The sequence below is a fragment of the Rhizopus delemar genome, genomic scaffold (genome assembly GCF_000149305.1).
Source record: "Rhizopus delemar RA 99-880 supercont3.2 genomic scaffold, whole genome shotgun sequence".
Lineage (NCBI taxonomy): Eukaryota > Fungi > Mucoromycota > Mucoromycetes > Mucorales > Rhizopodaceae > Rhizopus > Rhizopus delemar.
This window is the reverse complement of record NW_027137828.1, coordinates 4,284,847-4,301,845: the sequence shown is the minus strand read 5'-3', so window position 1 is coordinate 4,301,845 and position 16,999 is coordinate 4,284,847. Positions and strand designations below refer to the sequence as shown.

The window sequence follows — 16,999 nt, the reverse complement described above, 5'->3', positions numbered from 1 at the left end:
TTATTTTTGATCTTTCATCTCTTTGTATACGTTAAAGACCATCATTATTTGGGGAAAGAAAGCTAGCTTATTAAAGAAGCAAAAATATATAGTTGAAGAATTTTAATTTCACATGTAAAAAATGGTTCATGATCTCTCCTGAATTCATGCTTCTTTCTTGGCTCACAATATAATTTCATGAAAAGGATTAAAATCAATTGGTATTTTATTATCAAAGTTACAAAAGAGATTAAAAAAGATATACAATAAAGTCATTAAGCTTCTACTTCACGATCTGACACACTTGAATGAACCGAGTCAGTAGAAGTTTGCTGGTTTTGAATAGAATCACTGGGACTAGAACGGCTCTCCTTTTTAAGATAACGTTTGGCAGGGTCAATATCCTCAGGCTTTGGAATACCTATTTCCTCTGCTTTTGTCATGGCCAAGTTGACACGCATAGCCAGTCGATATTCAAAATCATATTTTGAGAATTTCAACGCACTTTCCCAAAAGGTTCGACTGCGCGTCCTATTGTTCATTCCCCATGCTGTCACACCAGCTTCCCAAAAGGCAAAGGGCACAACCCATTTGTCCAGCAAAATCTGGTCTTTTTGGTCAATGATCCAATTCAAGTGAATGATGGCGTCCGTATAACGTCCCATGACATTATAAAGCGAAGATTTGATTAACAACAAGACACCTCGTTGATCAAAGTATTGAGGGGGAGGTGTGTCGGGTAATAATTCTTTGGTACGAATACTAAATTCGGTTTTTTCGGCTTCTACAATCTGGTTCAATGCATGGTCAACAGCAGTCAATGATTTATCTAACGCTTCTTCTGTCATAAAGTTAAAACCAGTAAAGATGTAAAGGTATTCCAAAGCACATAAAGACATGTCCATATCTTGGTAGCCTGTATCCTGGAAATTGGTCACCTTACGCTGCACATATTTTTCCATCAATGTCGCACTGTGAGATTTGGTACCAGACAGCTGAGAGACCTCGGCATAGGCCAAGATGGCCTCAGTTCGATTACCCATCATATCCAAACATGCTCCGGTCAAGTAACGAAGAATGGCTGGGGACCAGTATCGATCCTGGTATAGCATATCAAATATCTTGGCAGCTTCTTCCCAGTCATGATTCATCATGTAATTAAATGCAATTTCATAATTACAAAGATGCAAAACCTCTACTTCGGCCCATTCATTCTTACTTATTTCTATAGCATAAGTAAATGATTGAGAAGAAAGTGTCAGATTGCGAGCAAGACGAGAGGTTCGACCGGCAAAGTAGAGGAAAAAGGCAGAGTTTGGATAGGTTTGTTGAGCATCTAATAGGGTCTATTAAATAATCATTTAGTATTCGTAAGAAAAGAGGGAACATCTTTATGTACCTCAATAGCAGGTTGTGTGTAGTCATCTGATAACATTTGTGGGCATAAGGATGTAAGAACGGTATAATAAGCCAAGAGCCTAGGATAAGTGTTAATTATTTATCCCAATAGAACTAAAAGGCTATTTACATAAGAGATGCCATAGGCGAACGTATTCTTCTTTCTTCTAAACAAAGTTTCAATAGAGCAAATCCAAGATGCTTATCAGCTTTCCAACCAAAAGCAGAAACGATTCGAAGCACCTTTTGAGGAAGTGTGGACAATACAAGATGTACAGCACCAATACTATATATATGTCATTAAATTATGAAAACACACCACATTTTTTTTTCATTAAAAATTACCCAAATTGTATGCCTGAGATTGTATCACGATCAATAAATTCATTATAAACTTGTCCCATACGTTTATATTCTTGCCAGACCAGACTGTAGCTTGTATAAGCTTCGAAAGGTTTTGTTAATCATGTTGTTTATAAGTCGATGTATTTATTTTCTTTACCTCTTCTTAAATTCATTCCACACTTAATATATCCCATTACATTTTCTTGTAATAGCTGTAATATGGCAATCTGCAGGCAGCATTCAGCTTTTGCAACGTGAGCTCTTAAGACACCGTTGGGAATAAATGTAATACCCTCCTTTTTAATCGATTTCAAGGTAGCAGGTTTTGGGCTTGAAGGTAATCCTCCTGATCCGCGAGCCACTTTAATATAATTGTAATAAGACGACATGGCGTGATATACAGAATTTCCAATATTCTTTTTTGTCGCAGCATTAATTTGAGCAGAGGCAATACTGTATGCTGTTGTGAGCACTTCAATAGCATTCTTAGTCATCGAATCATCTGTAGTCATTATGGCTATTGAAGAAAGTCAATTTTTGGAGAATGCACAAGAGTTGAACACACCTTTTAAAAACGCCATTGAGCCTAAACATAAAGCAGATAATGGATCACTTTTATAAATTTCGCTTAGTATAACCTCTTCATCGTTTTTCTTTTTTGTTTACTCTGATATCCTTACTGCTCTGCTTGGTTTTCAAATAGCCTTTTTGCTTTCATGAAACGATTATTAAATAAATGACGAATAGCACGGAGTATCGGTTCATCTAACAGCCAGATAAGTAAGCAAAATTATCTTTCTATAAGTGTGTTTTGATTACCTGCTTTCTCTTGTTCTCGAGGAGAAAGTGGGTTGGCCTTGATTTCTTTAATGTCAATTTTATCAAGAGCAATTAAATTTGCACTGTGGCTTTCAATGTCTCCCACATCATCATTTAGACCAAGCTCCATGTTCTGTGGAGGAACGCCTGGAGTTGGAGGAATGATGTCTTCAAAAGTCTGAACCTTTTCCATGTCTTTTCCTTCAATAGTAGTAGAGCTAGAAGCGGAATGGCTATCATCCATGCTATTTTTAGCATCACTTTCACTATCTTCCAATAAAATATCATGAAGCTTTTCTTCCCCTTCAGGCTTTTCCTCTTTTTCTCCGGGCGTTTCTTCACTCGAATGTTCTTCTTTATTTATTTTCTGCTCTTCCTTTGAGCTTTCTTTTTCAGTTAATTTTACAAGTTCCTCGGCTTCATTTGAAGTTACGGAATCCGCAGGTTGAGCTAGTTCTTTAGGTTGCACTGTCTGTTCAATAGGTTTTTCAGAATCTACTGGCTGCTCAGATGCAGTAGTAGACTTTACTGATTGTTCAGGCACAGTAGCAGTGGGTTCAGCTGGTTGTGAGGTAGATCCTTGTTCGACTGGTTGCATTGACTCAACAATGACTTTCTTTGGATCTTGTTTATTTTGGTTGATTGTAGACTGTAAAGCACTTATCACCATTCCTAATTCTTTTGGTACCTCTTTTTCTTCTCTGTTGAACTGGTAGAATCTTCATCTTTGTCATGTATTTGGCTTGGTTCCATTTCGGCTTTTGAAACCAAGCTGTCAACAACTTGTTTCTGCTGTTCCGCTGTCATAATAGCGTCTGTCATTAATAAGAAAGAGAGAGAGAGTTTTTAATATGAAAAGAAAGAAAAGGGAAAAAAAGAAGACTTTAATTTTTTGGTTTTACCACAGAACCTTTTGAAAAAGAGATCAAATTATTTGTATCACAAGCAAAATTTATAGTAACAAATGAATGGGAAAAACCAAACATTGGAACACAAAACTCTATTTTTCTTCTTCAGCATGAGTTCTTCATGGAAACAGATCGATGAATGAAGTCAAATTGTCATGTTGACAACTAATTCATGTCTTTGACGACTTTTTTTGATGTGTAGTTTAATTGTATTATATAAAACAATGCTAAAAATGAAATTTCTCGTGTTTTCTTTTTTGCTCAACACACGATGCAGTTTCTTTTTGCGTAAAAAAAAAGAGAATAAATAGATCTTTCTCTTTAGAAGGATAGTAAAGAATCAAAGTTATACAAAGATTCAATGTTATCTAGTATAATAAACCCAATTAAATCCAGCAAGTGAATAGAAGTCAAGACTTTATTATTCACAAAAGCGATGTCCTCTTCATGTGATTACACACACATCAATTTATATGCTTATGCACACACACACAAAAAGAAATATTTCTATTACAAGGAATGAAAGAATTCATTTTTTATTTGTTTAAGCACGAGTCTTTCCAGCCAAGAGACGAGCATTACGAGCCAATTGACGAGCGTTAAGCTTGACAACCTTCTTATCAGTAGCACGGGGAACAACCTCTTCCTTTTCGGTAAGAATGACTTCAATGTGAGAGGGAGAAGACATGAAAGGGTTGATTCTACCGTGAGCACGGTAAGTACGACGACGGTGCTTGGGAGCTTGGTTAACAATAACGCTAGAGATAGCAAGTTCTTCAACGTTCAAACCTTTAGCCTATATGCAATAGATCAGTCTCTCGGCTTCTCAATCGTTTTTTATCTTACCTCAGCGTTGCTTTCGGCGTTCTTCAAAAGATCAAGAATGAACTTGACAGACTTGACGGGCCAACGACCTTGAGTGGTACCGAATTCCTTGGCTTGAGCAGTGCGACCAACACCACCGTTGAATTTGCGGAAAGGAATACATTGCTTGTGTTCCTTGACGTTGTTAAGATAGGCATAAGCCTTGCTCAACTTCATACCTTGAATAGCGGCAGCGACTTCGTGGGTGTTTTTGAACTAAATACAGAAAAAAAAAACTTTAACAAAGCTATCCTCTTACAAGAAAAAAGGAGATTTACTTACATGAACACGAAGATAAGAACCTCTTGACTTGGCGGCTAAAAGAATAAAATGTTTAATACATTATTTTTGTTACTCGCACTATTTTAAATCTCTTACCCTTAGCTTGGTTGGCTGGGGTAGCGGCGTATCTGACCATTGTTGCTCACAGACTATAATAAAGTAAAGAGTTGATTAGCAAAATTTAGTTTAGAAATTTATTTTTTTGTAGGTTGCGTGCCCATTCCAGAAAAAAAAATCACTTTGGATTCCAAAGATCCCTTTTCTTTTTTTGCTTATTTGAATCGATGGATCCATCATTGTTTCCATTAAATTCTCTTCTTTTGTTGAATGGGCAATCTTTTTATTCACGATACATACTGGTTGGTTGAAAGGGAGGATTGTATGTGTTGTGCCCTGCTAGTTTAAAGATATTCTTATTTTACAAGTTACATATCGGTGATTGAATATACCCGGCTCGGAGCGAAGTAATGAGAATTTTTTTCATAGCAGTAAGATTGTTCTATTCACATCAAGTTTGATGTTGTATAACTTTGTATTAAAAAACCAATTTTTTTTTTTTCTTTGTAAACCTCTGTATGTTCATTGCTCCATGTTAAATTGCATAATTTTGCTGAAAAGAGGAAGGCATCTTTTTATGTGTCAAGCTGTAATGTTTATTAAAGTTCATTAAAGAGTAAAGAGTTTTAAGTGACACAAATGCACAAAACAATGATTTGTAGATTTGTGCTGAAGGTGAACACTATCTTTAACTGACTATTTTTCATTGCTGTTATACTGATAGGGTATATGAAGCGTCAGTCTCAGTCATCAAGACATAAACAAAATAAGAATAAAAGTGTTCACCTCCGAAAAGTAAAGCAATCATCGATTGCAGCCTAGTTCTGCTTCCTTTTCAGAAGAGAACGGCGATAGTTTTGTTTACAGTGTAGAATTGACTGTTGTTTAGAAAGGCTTAATGAAGCCAGGAGTATGACCATATCCATAAATGAAAGACCAGATAGTGACGGAAGAAGACCAGAGAGCGAAAGAAGAGGACCAGATAGCGAGACAATAAAGTTTTTTTTTCTTTTTATGCATGTTGTTTTTAAACTAAAAGGAAAAAAAAACGATGAATAAACAAAGCAAGTCTTCCATTCATTCTTTTTAAATGTCTTTTTTTCTTGGAACACGACGCGTACCCCTGTTTTATCACTTTTTATCTTATCAGGTCAGTTATGATGTAAAAATTGATTGTTCTTTAACATTTGCTTGAAGCAACTTATACAAAAAGAGCATAAGGTATAAATGTAACTCTCTCATTAAAGTTCAAAACTACGTCTGCCTCTTCTATATGCTTAGCAAAGAAGCAAAGAGATGTCTTCTTTTGTAGCTTTCTAGAAGGAACCTGAAACAAGATTTACCTTCTCAAGGTTTGAACATTTATCACACTTTTTTTTCTTTTTTTTAGTTTGATGTTGGACAACAAAAAGGCTTTATGTAGTGTACCTCATATCTCTTTCTATTCTTTAATCTTGTCTTCGTATTCTTCTTTCTCAGCCCTTTCTCAGTTTCAACGTTAACATCGTTGATGCTGTTGGCACAAGATGAATTTTTAGATTTTACTTGTATAGATAAATCATGCTTTATTTTCCCAAAGAAAAACAGAGCGTGTTAAACATCTTAAAGCCATAATTGCAGTCGTAAAAAAAAGTCTGGAAAACGCACATTTATATACTTTTACCTCTTCTCAATAAACTAGTTTAAGCACTCTGAATTCAACAACTATTAGTCAGAATGAGTGACCTTTGTTGATGGCTTCGTTGACTTTGTCTTATCTCTTTAAGTCATGTCAACCCTTTAGACGTTTGAATCTGTCTTTGGATAATTACTCTCCACTGTCAAAAGTTCGATTTTAATAAGTCAATATTAGCACCTGTTACGATGAGACCCAACAGGCGAATACTTTAGTTTTTTAACAAGTATTCTCATTTTTTGAAGTGATAGGATTCATCAATACTTGAAAAAGAAATTGCTTTATAAAATTTTGTCGGATGTAAAAAAAAAAATCATGAGTCTCATTGAGTCTTACGGGCCATATGCTGGCAAAAGATATTTCACTTTGTTCTTAAATTGATAAGGTTTGCCACGGACATGCAGCAACTTCAGCTCTCTCTTTTTAACTTTCCACATTCTATTCGTACACTTTCAGGAGTGACAATCAAATCTGTGTTTAATTCCAAATCTTGAGTATGACTGGTATTACCTGGAAGACAGTTTACAACAATTGTTTTAACCAGTTGAATGCTCTCTGATGCTGTGATCCATGCTGGCTTTGCAGTTGAAGGTAGCTCCAAGACAAATCTCGAATGAGCTGAAAAGCTCTTGATCAAGGCAACAAAGGATTCTTCTGAATAATTCTCTCTTTAGCATATATGCACTACGTTGAGGAACGCTGCGTGTTTGAAGATGTGTTCAAGAAAGCCTTTGCATAATAAATGTTCTCAATAATTATTTTAGTCTTGGTATTTAATTAAAAAACAGTGCTGGACTGATCAATAAGGTAGATAAACTGGTTAGATTTATAACATGTCAATTTCGATCAGATAATAGAACTTGAACAGTTAATTGATGCTGGTTGACCCATTCAAGTATTCAAGTATCAACTTAAATCCATTCACATTTAACCTATTCAATATCGTGTTGCACAACTTTTAGAGAAGTCAAAGGAGAATAAAAAGTAGCTTAATTGTGAACTGATACTAGGTACACGACAAAGACATTGAGAGGGTACCTGACATTTTTGTTTATTTAATATATACCAGTTCTTAATGGGTTAACTTACAGTATAGTAAGTTTAATTTTATGATGTATTTATTCTCTATTTTAAGTACCCTTTTAAAAAGACACTATAATTTTTATCAATAAATAAGAAGAAAACATCTTATAGAAAAAGATGCACACTTTGTGCGCTATTTAATATCTGTCTCCCTAAAGCTTATTTTAATTTGTTACAATTTAAAGTTAAGGAAGGCATTTACTTTGATCATATGAAACAAGGAAGGAGCTATCGGTAATGGTAAAGGGGATACAATAGCAATCATGATACTTTGCTCGCTTTTTTGTTGGAGTCAGATGGACTTTCACCTTCTCGTGATTGGTTCTGTTAATTAAAATAGCTTCTGCTTTGAGAACTAAGAAAAGTTCTGTTTACATAACTTGAAATAAACTGTATAATTGCTTAAATAAAACCTGTTTTATAATATCACATTATGTCCCAAATGTCTCTTTAGCTATGTAATAAGTCTAGTACCGCAACAAGCAGAATATAGCAGTGAAGATGCCTTCATTATAGATTGGTGTCTTAGGCAGTTTGAAGAGCCTAAAACAATAATTCGATACAAATTTAGGTAGATTTAAGATGATTGTTTCTATCAAATACTCAAAACAAATAGTATTTAAAGGAGCTACAATAGACCAATACTGAAAACTCATTTCAAACATACTAGATGTAACGAATAAACCACCAGAAATGAAAGGGTTTTATCTTGTCATGGATAATGCACTTATTCACATCTCAGATAAACTGGACAAGATGATTATAAGCAGAGGATATAAATGCGTCTATCTTCTTCTTTATTCCTCTGAGCTTAATCCAATAGACCAAAATTGGTCTATTGTAAAAAATAAGGTCAAATGCAGTGAGTTTGACGACATAGAGGACTTGGAATTAGGATTTTGTGATGCTTGTGATGACGTTCCTGTTCGTCACCTCAAAACTTTTATTCAGAATTCTTTGGAACATTTTGAGAGCTATCTCAACACAGTTCATAGTAGCAATATATGTATTTAATAAATGTCTTCACAAAAAAATACGCCTTTTGTCCTGGTTGTAAAAAATTAAATCCCGCTAATTGGTCAGTCTTAAAACCACAGATTGTGATTTAAATCCCGCAGAATGGATCCCGGAGCACTGTATCAAATCCAACCTACACTGTAACCAATCTCCTTCTCTTTAATTGCACATACATTTTAGGTAAAATAAAGCAAAGAAAGTTTAATTGTTAAGCGAGAGAGAAAGATAAATATATGGATTTGGCTTGGATGTTAAATGGTCTGATATCAAATCAATGGATGGATGAAAGTTAATATAAGGATTTAATTCAATTCGCCTTTAAACAAAAATGTTCCAGATTTGATGATCTAGAAAATTAAAATTATTCAATTTTTATTTTTCTTCTCGCTTGACAATCAAACAAAACAATTAGACAAGATAGTTTTAACTAACTTTCAATTCTTGTTCAACCTTTACTTTCATTTTAATAGTCATGGGTGGTAAGTGAAAAATAACATGTTCAACAATGTCAAAGTGTATACTAATTCAAACTTTTTTTACAGCCTACAAGTATCTCGAAGAACTTGCCAGAAAGAAGCAATCTGATGTTTCTCGTTTCTTGCTTCGTGTCAGATGTTGGGAATACAGACAATTGAACGTCATTCACCGTGCATCTCGTCCCTCTCGCCCTGACAAGGCTCGTCGTTTGGGTTACAAGGCCAAGCAAGGATATGTCATCTACCGTATCCGTGTCCGTCGTGGTGGTCGCAAGAGACCTGTTCCCAAGGGTGCCACCTACGGTAAGCCCGTTAACGAAGGTGTCAGCCAACTCAAGTACCAACGTTCTCTCCGCTCTACCGCCGAAGAACGTGTCGGTCGCAAGTGCCGCAACTTGCGTGTCTTGAACTCTTACTGGATCAACCAAGACGCTACCTACAAGTACTTTGAAGTCATCCTCGTCGATCCCTCTCACAAGGCCATCCGTAACGATGCCCGTATTAACTGGATCGTCAACCCCGTTCACAAGCGTCGTGAAGCTCGTGGTTTGACTGCTGTCGGTAAGAAGTCTCGTGGTCACCAAAAGGGTCACCGCTTCAACAACACCAAGGGCTCTGGCCGTCGTGCTACCTGGAAGCGCCGCAACACTCTCTCCCTTCGTCGTTACCGTTAAATTTCTTGCTAATAAATTTTATTTGCTTGAATGTATTTGGAGCAGTAGCTCTTTATTGTCTGTAAACAAACGTTGGATATTCTAAGTGTTTTTTTTATTGAATAATAGACTGTAAATCTTTTTAAATGGGGGGGGGTACCGGGAATTATATAAAACAATTAAAAAAAAAGGGGGGAGCAGAAAGAGCAGCAGAAATATTTTTTATCGAGCATCAGGTTTATTATAAGTGGGCTGTGGCTCATAATTGTTGTACATGTATTCATCACCGTGATTTGCGGTTGGTAAGCCTGTGCTATAATGATCATAAGGTTGCTGTTGTTGATCGTAATACATGTAATCATTATACGATGTACGATTACCATCGTAATAAGGATCTCCTTGAGGGTATGAGTCATGATCATTATAGTAATAAGCTGCGTGATTTGCTGGTGGCATCTCTTCAAAAAGTGCTGCATCGTGAGGAGCAACAAAGGGTCGTCCTGTATTGGCTCCAGCTGCTGTTCCCGCAGCAGCCATCGTATTATGATTCCAGGTGTCGGGTCCAAACAAATCTTCAGTTTTCATGTTATGTGCTTTTGTTTCTTGGCTTCCTTTAGCTCTCTTGAATAAAAAGAAGAATAAACCAGCTGTTCAAATCAAAGTTTCGTTTAGTCAATACAAAAAAAAAAAAAAAAAAAAAAAAAAAATTACCAAGAATTGCAGCACCACCAACACCACCAACTACGCCACCGATGATAGCATTTCTGTTAACTGGGTCGGCATTATGAGTATTAGCCGAGTTGCTGTCACCTGTAAATAGAAATTATATAAAGCGTTCATAAAATTAATTTGTTGTATTTACCAGCAATGGTTGGTGTTGACACTGGAGATGAAGAAAAGGATGTTGGTGTTGTCGATATTTGAGAAGAAATAGAAATGATTGAACTGAAATTGGATGGAACAATTGAAGTGGAAGAGCTACTAGGAGCAATACTACTACTACTAGGAATAATGCTAGTGATAGGAGCACTGCTAATGACATTTGTGGTATAGCTGGGTACACTTGCAATACTAGATGTGGTTGTTATTGTTGTCGTTGTAGACGTCGAAGAAACAGGTATTGTTGTTGATACATCAGTTGTAGTAGTAGTAGTAGTAGTAGAAGGATCAGTACTAGGAGGAATAGTATTAGAAGGAATAGTAGTGGTAATGGTCGTAGTACTGGGAGGAATAGTAGTAGCAATAGTCGTAGTACTAGGAGGAATAGTGGTACTGGCAGGAGGAGTAGTAGTATCAGTGGTTGTAGTATGAGTGGTGATAATATTAGTAGTAGTGGTAGTAGGAAGAGCAGTAGTTGTTGGAGAAACACTTGTAGACATATCACTTGTTACTGATGTAACTGGTCGTGTTGTTATTGTCTCTGATTCTTGGCTTACTGATTTAGTAGTACTACTGACAGTATCACTTGTCACAGGTTGACTCCTCGTGGTGACTTCTGATGTGTTTTCAGCTGTTGTCATGCTTGAGCGTGTTACACGAGTAGTAGTAGCAGTAATGGATTGATCGGTGGTTGTGGATTGTGAATTATTATCCGGCAGAGTCGTAGTCCCTGCAACAGTATCGCTTTTTTCTGTTGACGGGTTCGATTGAGTAGATTGCTGTGTGCTTGGAGTTTCACTCTCTTGGGTTGTTCGAGATTCAAGTGTAAAGGCAGTGGTGGTAATGGTGTCTGATCTTGAGTTCACTGTAATGGTAATACTCGTGCGACTTGACATTGACGTTTCATCGGATGATCCTACTCCTTTACCTGTAGCAGTAGAAGTGGATATACCCTCAGTACTACTAGGAGACCCATCATCTGTGACAGCTCTTTGAACCAATCTCTGTATATACTAAAGACGGTTAGAAAGAAAATACAATAAAATTTTTTCTACTTTTTAACCTGACTATTTTTTATGAAATAACCTTCATTATCATATAATTCTGTACCCATAGCTTGAATATTATTTTCATTTGATACTCTTTTAATTAGATTTTCTGCAAATTGAAAGTTTGTGCTACGGCGAATCCTACGATAAGTAGTAGCAGAGTTTGTATTTGACATTTGAAGAAAAAGAAAAAAAAAGGTAAAAAAGAAAAAAAAAAAAAAAAGCTACAGAAAATAAAAAAAAGATATAAAAATATCTTCAAGACTAAAAAGAAAAAAAAAGCTCTTTAAAAAAAGTAGCGGAGCTAATGAATACATCACCCAATTGGTAAGGATTCCTTCTTCCCTTTTCACTCCTTACTTATCTGTTTTTGGGCTTTTGTTTTTACGTACTTAATTATCATTTTACCTTGAATAGAAATTTTTACAGTCATAATAAACACTCATTAATTACACGACTAATTCTTTGCGCTAAGAAAAAAAAAAGAGAGCTTTGCTTAACACTCCGAAAAAGTTACACTGTTTCAAAATAATTAGCATCTTCCAACATTATAAAGAGAAAGAGAGGAACGTAGTTGGACCCTTTCTGATAAGAAATTTGAGCGGTGAAGTCAATCTATCATAGCTTTATAAAAATGCGAATATACTTGATGTGGTCTATTCAAATAGACTGTATTGTATGTGTTACTATAAGGCAATTAAACTTTTGCTGTTTAAATTGATTGATGGATCTTGGCTGTAATTTAAAGCTTAAAAAAAGTAGTGATCGCCGCCACTCTTTTTTTTGGTGAAGAGGGGAAATATGCTTTTTTTTTTTCCTTTTTTTTTTCCTCTTGCAATCCGTTTATAATGATCAACTTCTACAAATGGCAGTTTATTACAGGAGAGAACCTTTATATTATCTTTCACCAAGTCATGTTTTTACTTACTGGTTTATCATCCACACTTGGTACACAGTGGATTTTTTATCACGGAGCTGCAAGTAAAGAAAAAGAGATGAAGTAGCATTAGAGTTGTAATAACAATCCAATTATAGCTGGTGACAGCTACCTGACTCAACTAGCACAATACCTTGGAATGGTATTAGTTGGATTTCTCATACCCATATTAAAGAAAAATAAGCAAAAACAATATACTAGACTATCGCAACAAGAGGAGAATGAGCATGAGACGATTCCTATGGTAAGATGTGATATTGGTATTCACATTATTGTTTCTCACATTATCATAGGACTATGTGAATATCCAAGATGATAAACGAGTAGAACAGTACGAAGAAGGTACTATACAACACGCGTCAATAATCAAATTGGCTATTTTGGATGTGTTTGCCAATTTCTGTGTAACCTTGGGATTTTCAATTATCGGAAGTGGGGTACAAAATCATTATATAAAAGATAAAAGATATAATAGCCAACATGCTACAGTAGATGTATCAAGTTATTTATAGCAGTGTTGTCATTTGGTGCGCTATTCTTACTTTTTTTCTTATGGACAGAAAATTATCAATGATTCAGTGGATAGCAATCTTTGGTACAAGTACCGGCTTAGCCATTAGTTCTTTAGATTCAATGACGGGTAGTAAAGAAGAAGCTAAAACTGGTCTATTAATGTTTGGAACACTCATGACATTGGGCGGCACATTCTTTTATTGTAAGTAAAATTAATAATAATGATATGTACTATTTATCTCTTATTTTTATTGTCATAATCAAATAGCTTGCGTTTATGTTTATTCAGACTTCATTATGTCGAAGCAAACTCCACCACCACTTCCGGCTAGAGTGTGCTGCTATACAGGGATGTACACTTCACTTTTATCAATTATTTGGATTGCTGTATACACTGTACCACATTCAGAGCAACTCATTAACATTAAACAAGGAACGACTCTGCTTGAAGTCATTCAAATGTACATCTTGGTTATGGTTTCCAACTCATTACATTCTTGGAATTACTATGAATTAATAGATAGAACAGGAAGTGTATGTCTAATAACGTAAGAAATTAAATAGATGCTTATAATCATTATAGGTTGCGACAGGGATATTACAAGGCCTAAGAGCAGTATTGATTTATATGATTAGTAACTCATTGTATTGTCAAACTGATCCAGCTCAATGTAAGCTCATACAGGATAGTACCAATACGATCACTCACTACCATTCATGAACTAGGCTTTACAACATATAAAGGATTAGGTTCCATTCTTGTGATTGGAAGCGTGTTATTTTTTACAATTGGAAGCCATAGACTATCGAAAGATAAAAGGCGTTTAGCTGAGGAATAATCATAATAGAAATTACTAAATTACCTAAAAATGGGATTACCACAATGTTTATGACACTGCGCCACTGTTTGTCTGTGTAATCTTATGAACTGGTCGCACTTGTCGCGTCATTTTTTTTTTTTTTTTTTTTTTCTGCTTTAAGGTGACTCATTTCTTTTTTACTGCTTCATTCACTAACCTATTGTTGAATAATGAGTATGAATAGAAAAATAGAATTTTTCTTTTTGGTAACTGAAAGGTGTTTCATCATCATTCTGACACACAAAAATGCAACCCTTCTTTTTTTTATTTGTTACACGATTCAATATTTAATATTTTTTTTTATTTCCCTGAAAATGTGTACAAACACACATACATATACATACAGCATTTTATTTTTGGGAAAATTATGTTTTTCATTCTTGGTATATAGATTCCAAACAAAAGTGAAAAGTGTAGGGGAAAACATAATATATTTTAGAAGCAATAATCCCTGCTTTTGTAATACATTTACTTTACGCAGCTCGATTCCGAGAAAAACCATGCTAACATAACAAACTTTCTCTTTAACCAGTGAAATAGTATAATTAAAATTAAAGAGACCGCCTTTTTTTTCTTTTTCATTTAAATACAACGCCATCCTTTTTTTTTTTTTACTATTCTTTTTCTCTTCATTTTCAACAACTCATGTTTAGACTTTATTCAATTTTGTATTTGGAGCATGTTTATAAAAACAATGCTTGCTCTGCTAAACAGGACACATCAAACGATTCAGTTCATACTGAAGAAGCAGAAGGTCAGTGTGTGTGTGTGTGCTTTAGATAAAAAGAAACGAAACTAATATTTCTCTTTATAACAGTTTCCCTTTCTCCAGAGACCAATTCGGTTCATTCAGCAGAGCGGTCACCATTATCTCTAACACATACCTTTGGCTCCTCTGGCACACTCTCGCTCAAAAATTCTGAAACACTTGCGCGGGAATCTTCCGAACCAATAACGGTAATCAAGGACAACAGCAACTCCGTCCTGGATCAAGAAATAGTGACTCCTCCTTCCTCGGGTCCCTTGTGCATTATAAAAAAACCAGAAGAGATTGTGATCACACTAGATGACGATGTGTTTAACGAGATCGTCTTTAGTCCACCTGCCATACCTCCCTTAGATGAAATTATCCTCAGTCCTCCTTTGGATGAAACCATTCTTTGTCCCCCCAAAGATGAGATTCATTTGGACAGTGAGATCGTCTTTGATCCACAGGCCATACCACCCACCTCACCCAAATTTTCTGCTCGTCGGTTATTAAAGGCTCGATCGGTAGCCTTGGGTGATGAAGGGCGCAAGAGTTTGTTTTTTAACAAGACATTATCAAAGCATCGATCAACAGAAGATTTTCTTCAAGTCGACCTCAAAGGATTAGCAAGACGTTCATCTAAATTGAAAAACAAGGGAAAAGACTTGACAAAAAAGATTAGAAAGACATTTTCATTTCATCAAGATGTATAAAATCATTTAGGGCATTTATTTGTATCATATTCTATATCCCCCGCCCCCTCCCCTCTTACAAAAACGCACATTATATTAATAAACGCATATATCTTATTACACATGAATTGCGAGAGGAAATATGGATGAACAATTTATTATTAAATGGAGAATGGAATACACAAAGCTTATTTCTTCTTGTTTGCTTCTTCTTCAGCCTTATCACGAGCACGCTTTTCACGGGCACCGAGAGTACGAGCAGCAGAGCGAGCATAACGAAGCTTCATGTAGGCATTGGCCTTCTTTTCTTCAGCAGTGATAGCACGGGCTTCAGGGACAGCAGCAACTTGTTCAACAGGGAAGAGAGCACCACGGAGTTGAACAGCAGAAGCAACTTCGGCGGCTTCAGAGTCTCCCTTCTTGGGGCTAGCGGCCTTACGAGGGAAGACGATCAACTTGGCCTTATAAGCCTTCAAGCGTTGAACGTTCAATTCGAGAGACTCGTTGGATCTGTTGCGGCGACGGTGGTCAACAGCGATGCCAATAGTACGGGCTTCCTTGCGACGAATACCAGCTTCCTATCATCATGCATCAGCCTCTCTCTCTTTCTCTTCTTACTTTTTAATCTTTACCTTGAGTTCTTCAAGAGTGAAACCACGACCAGATCTCAACTTCATGTTGTAACGAACAGTAGGGCAACGAACAGCAGGACGCAAAAGACCGTCAATGGGTCTAGGAGCAATGCGACCAGCCTTTTGAACACGCGCGATTCTTCTAGACTTCTTACGACCGGCTTGATCAAACCAGGTCTTTACACGGCGGTCCCATTGCTTACGGAAGTGCTGGTTGGGTAACTGGTTGTTGTGTTTCAATACCATGATCTATCGTATGGTGTGAATTAGCGAATTTTTTTTTTTTATGTTATCCATTCATCAATCAAGAAAAGTTGAACTCAATCATGACATTTGGTGCATATCTTGCTCTTCTTGTATTGATGGATGGATGGGTTGATGGATACATACAAAATGACCAGTTAAGGAAAAGAGAGAACGGTTCTTTCGGCCTACTGCTGAGGCAACCTTGACAAGCAACTCAGTTAAAAAATAGATGTCCGGCGGACATTAAATCGACGTCTTCTTTCTCTGACATTGACTAGATTCAGGCAAAGTGGGGTAAGGATATCTGCCTTTGATTAATTTTATGTGCAAATTAAAAAAAAAGATCGATCATTTGGCAAATTACAACTTGAGTGTAATTTATCATGAGCAGTAGTTCATTTATTATTTTTGGCAAGCGATTTGAAACTTAAAACAGAGAGGAGAATATTAAGAGCTTATCTAATTCAGTGTAGTCTATAAAAATATTCAAATGTGATAACCGATACAAGTCATAAACAATGCTGTGTGTACGCTCCTTGTTTCATTGTCTTTTAGAATAATCGTCTATGTACAATTCCTTCTTGTGTTCAAGTGGGAAACTTTTGTTCATATTCAAAATAAAACTAAGAGCTTATGTATTTTCATAATGAATAGCAAAAGTATTACAGATATTATAGAATAATTTGAAAGAATAACAAGTTATAAACCCCTCTGGATGACTTTAAATGCCCTTCTTCATTTTTGAGCAGACACAGAGAAACCAAATGATGGATCTTTAGAAAATACGTATTTGATTTTGTCTGTTAGGTGGCCGATTTGGACAAAATAGCATTATTATGTATATTCTATTCCAATCTTATGTTGTTCAACATCCCAGGATTGATTTT

General features: G+C 35.9%; 7 protein-coding genes across 7 annotated transcripts; 3 read left to right on the top strand and 4 right to left on the bottom strand.

Annotated features, from left to right (window-relative positions):
• Positions 1-254: 254 nt before the first annotated feature.
• RO3G_03917 (uncharacterized protein) lies at positions 255-3,139 on the bottom strand (the record flags this gene model as incomplete). Its single annotated transcript, XM_067658507.1, has 8 exons — positions 255-1,325; positions 1,379-1,457; positions 1,508-1,663; positions 1,723-1,822; positions 1,880-2,239; positions 2,286-2,308; positions 2,403-2,487; positions 2,542-3,139. The coding sequence occupies 8 exons, from the start codon at positions 3,137-3,139 to the stop codon at positions 255-257; spliced, it is 2,472 nt and encodes an 823-aa protein (XP_067514608.1).
• An 854-nt stretch (positions 3,140-3,993) lies between these two features.
• Positions 3,994-4,731, bottom strand: RO3G_03916 (50S ribosomal protein L22; the record flags this gene model as incomplete). The annotated part of the gene is made up of 4 exons (XM_067658506.1): positions 3,994-4,245; positions 4,296-4,529; positions 4,596-4,630; positions 4,692-4,731. The coding sequence occupies 4 exons, from the start codon at positions 4,729-4,731 to the stop codon at positions 3,994-3,996; spliced, it is 561 nt and encodes a 186-aa protein (XP_067514607.1).
• A 4,168-nt stretch (positions 4,732-8,899) lies between these two features.
• RO3G_03915 (60S ribosomal protein L15) lies at positions 8,900-9,577 on the top strand (the record flags this gene model as incomplete). Its single annotated transcript, XM_067658505.1, has 2 exons — positions 8,900-8,906; positions 8,970-9,577. The coding sequence occupies 2 exons, from the start codon at positions 8,900-8,902 to the stop codon at positions 9,575-9,577; spliced, it is 615 nt and encodes a 204-aa protein (XP_067514606.1).
• A 301-nt stretch (positions 9,578-9,878) lies between these two features.
• RO3G_03914 (uncharacterized protein) lies at positions 9,879-11,549 on the bottom strand (the record flags this gene model as incomplete). The annotated part of the gene is made up of 5 exons (XM_067658504.1): positions 9,879-9,889; positions 9,937-10,203; positions 10,268-10,366; positions 10,419-11,448; positions 11,499-11,549. 5 exons carry the CDS (start codon positions 11,547-11,549, stop codon positions 9,879-9,881), a joined length of 1,458 nt encoding a protein of 485 aa, XP_067514605.1.
• Positions 11,550-12,332: 783 nt separating this feature from the next.
• On the top strand, positions 12,333-13,545 carry RO3G_03913 (uncharacterized protein; the record flags this gene model as incomplete). The annotated part of the gene is made up of 6 exons (XM_067658503.1): positions 12,333-12,465; positions 12,520-12,665; positions 12,715-12,858; positions 13,001-13,136; positions 13,224-13,395; positions 13,518-13,545. The coding sequence occupies 6 exons, from the start codon at positions 12,333-12,335 to the stop codon at positions 13,543-13,545; spliced, it is 759 nt and encodes a 252-aa protein (XP_067514604.1).
• An 894-nt stretch (positions 13,546-14,439) lies between these two features.
• On the top strand, positions 14,440-15,255 carry RO3G_03912 (uncharacterized protein; the record flags this gene model as incomplete). The annotated part of the gene is made up of 2 exons (XM_067658502.1): positions 14,440-14,548; positions 14,612-15,255. The coding sequence occupies 2 exons, from the start codon at positions 14,440-14,442 to the stop codon at positions 15,253-15,255; spliced, it is 753 nt and encodes a 250-aa protein (XP_067514603.1).
• Positions 15,256-15,422: 167 nt separating this feature from the next.
• Positions 15,423-16,112, bottom strand: RO3G_03911 (50S ribosomal protein L13e; the record flags this gene model as incomplete). Its single annotated transcript, XM_067658501.1, has 2 exons — positions 15,423-15,812; positions 15,867-16,112. The coding sequence occupies 2 exons, from the start codon at positions 16,110-16,112 to the stop codon at positions 15,423-15,425; spliced, it is 636 nt and encodes a 211-aa protein (XP_067514602.1).
• Between the last annotated feature and the right edge of the window lie 887 nt (positions 16,113-16,999).